Source organism: Amaranthus tricolor, chromosome 4 (genome assembly GCF_026212465.1).
Source record: "Amaranthus tricolor cultivar Red isolate AtriRed21 chromosome 4, ASM2621246v1, whole genome shotgun sequence".
In the NCBI taxonomy this organism is placed as follows: Eukaryota; Viridiplantae; Streptophyta; class Magnoliopsida; order Caryophyllales; family Amaranthaceae; genus Amaranthus; species Amaranthus tricolor.
The window spans coordinates 31,518,070-31,520,394 of NC_080050.1; the positions used below are offsets into that span (position 1 = coordinate 31,518,070).

The 2,325-nt window shown below is 31.3% G+C and overlaps 1 protein-coding gene across 1 annotated transcript; it reads left to right on the top strand.

Annotated features, from left to right (window-relative positions):
• Positions 1–1,430: 1,430 nt before the first annotated feature.
• LOC130810953 (protein ZW2-like) lies at positions 1,431–2,105 on the top strand. The gene has a single exon (XM_057677072.1). It carries the CDS (start codon positions 1,431–1,433, stop codon positions 2,103–2,105), a length of 675 nt encoding a protein of 224 aa, XP_057533055.1.
• The last annotated feature ends 220 nt before the right edge of the window (positions 2,106–2,325 follow it).

Below are 2,325 nucleotides of genomic sequence, written 5' to 3' on the forward strand. Positions count from 1 at the left end.
TATTTTTAAACAAAGAGGGAAAAAACAAGCATTATCCTCTTATCTAGCAAGAGATAGTGAGTCACTTAGTCGCATCAGTACTAAAATCAGCATACATAGGCTATTAGTCACAATTAGAGGTGTTTATTCGGATCATCCGATCAATTTCGGGTTAAATGTTTTAGGTCAATTTAAAATCGCATCTCGTGTTCATGTTCGTTTTTACATATATGTTAGTCTAGTTTTTATGTCGGATCAAATTAAATTCGATTACATAATCAGATAAATGTCAAATCATCGATTCTGTTGTGAATAACCTTGGCGACAATGAAACGTTTCTATGTCCAATAATGGAAAGAAAAAAAGCATTGGAAGAATACGAAATTAAAATAGCGGAAGTCAGGTGAAGATTGTCATATTCATGCAGTTTTTCAGACGGCCTTCATGTGTTCTTCCATAGCTTAAAGCTTCCTCTTCCAGTAGGAAACTGCCCATAATTTAAAATGCTAATGACTCATTCAAATAAGCTATCGGATCGATTTTGAGTCACGTGTTTTAGATCGAGTCAAAATCAGATTATAGGTTTATATTAATTATAAATTATTGTATATCAATTTTTAAAATTGGGTCAAAGTCAAATTCAATTTTTTAAAATTTGGTAAATATCATTTCAGATTTTATTAAACACAATCTAGACACGTGTTCATGCGCTTGCTAGCCCACCATGTGGCTTTGCCACAATACACAAAGACATTCCTGGTGAAATAAGCAGAGGACGGATGCATTGCTTCGTATTCCTGTTGTCTCCGTAGCATTTGCTATAAGGATAAAATCTAAGCAAATTAAGAAAATAACAAAACTAAATAAAAAGTGTGATTTATAGGCCAGAAGTAGGATAAATATGTAGATGAGAGGACAATTAATTTATTTGTGTGGATAAAATTTTATGAGAAAGACTAAAATAAAAAATACAATAAAATTCATAAGGACGGAGAGAATATATTAAAAGCTAGCTAGTTGTTGCAAACAATGTTACCAAAAAGAAAATAAGAATTTTCGTCTTTTCCCTCTCAAATGATTACTTTCTAATTAATTTTCATATTATTATTAAAAGTAAACTAACTTGCAATTTAACAATACAAGAGTAAACAACAAAGATAAAAAAAGAAGAGAGCAAAAGCGAGTGCAGTTTATAGTTATTAAGACGGTATGAGCTTTATGAAAATGTAAAAATTATCAAAATTTTTAATTATTTGGATCATACTAAATTAGATCAGATTGTTAGAAATATAAAAACAAACAATAAAGTACTTAATTATAATTTACATATTACTAAAATAAATAAATATGTAAAATATGGATGAAGTTGGCTATAAATACATAAAAATTCACAAATGTTACAAATAGACCCAAAAAAGTGAAGTGGCTATACTACCCAAGAATAAGTCACAATGTCAACCACATCAAGTGTTGAATCTTTCACTACATTCTTACAAAATTGGCTAGAACATCAACAACATTATCTTAATCAACTAGTTAAAATTGAAAACAGCACTGAAACAGTCAATAAACAACAACTAATTAAAAATTTACTTTCCCACTATGCAAATTACTATGAAGAGAAGTCCAAAATCATATGGGATGACACTCATTTACTCTTTTCCCCACCATGGCTTACAACATTAGAGAAAGCCTTCTTATGGGTTGGTGGGTTTAAGCCCACCCTAGCATTTACCCTTCTAGAAGCTTCCGTTTCTAACATGGAACCTTCCCAAGTCGAGAAGGTACAACAATTAAAGATGGAGACTATTAAGGAAGAGCACAATTTGAAGGAAGCATTAGTAATGGTGCAAGAGAGTATGGGATCACGTATGTTATCGAGTCTAGATAGGGATGGTGATGGGCTAGTTGATGGGGAAGTGTCCGAATTTGATGAGGTAATGCAAGAGCTTAAGACTTCAATGGCAAGAGTGATTCAAAATGCCGATAATTTACGAAGGAATACAATGATGGGAGTGTTTCGTATTTTGGATTTGGATCAAAATTTGAAGTTTTTAATTGCTCTACTTAAGTATCAACTTGGGGTTAGGGCTTATGGACTTCAAAATGATGCAAGAAGAGGATGATTATAATGTCCGGTTTTGCGATCATGGATGTAAATATTTGGTTTAAGTATGAGATAATAATGTTTATGTTTGATCGAGTAAACGGTGTAATGATAAATAACTCAATAGAAAATTAATACTTCTCAAAGTTAATGTTTTAGTTTAGTTTGTACTTTAATTTGGTATCAGAAATAAATATAACACTGTTTTAGTAAAGGAAAAGTACAACATAGGTGTGGAT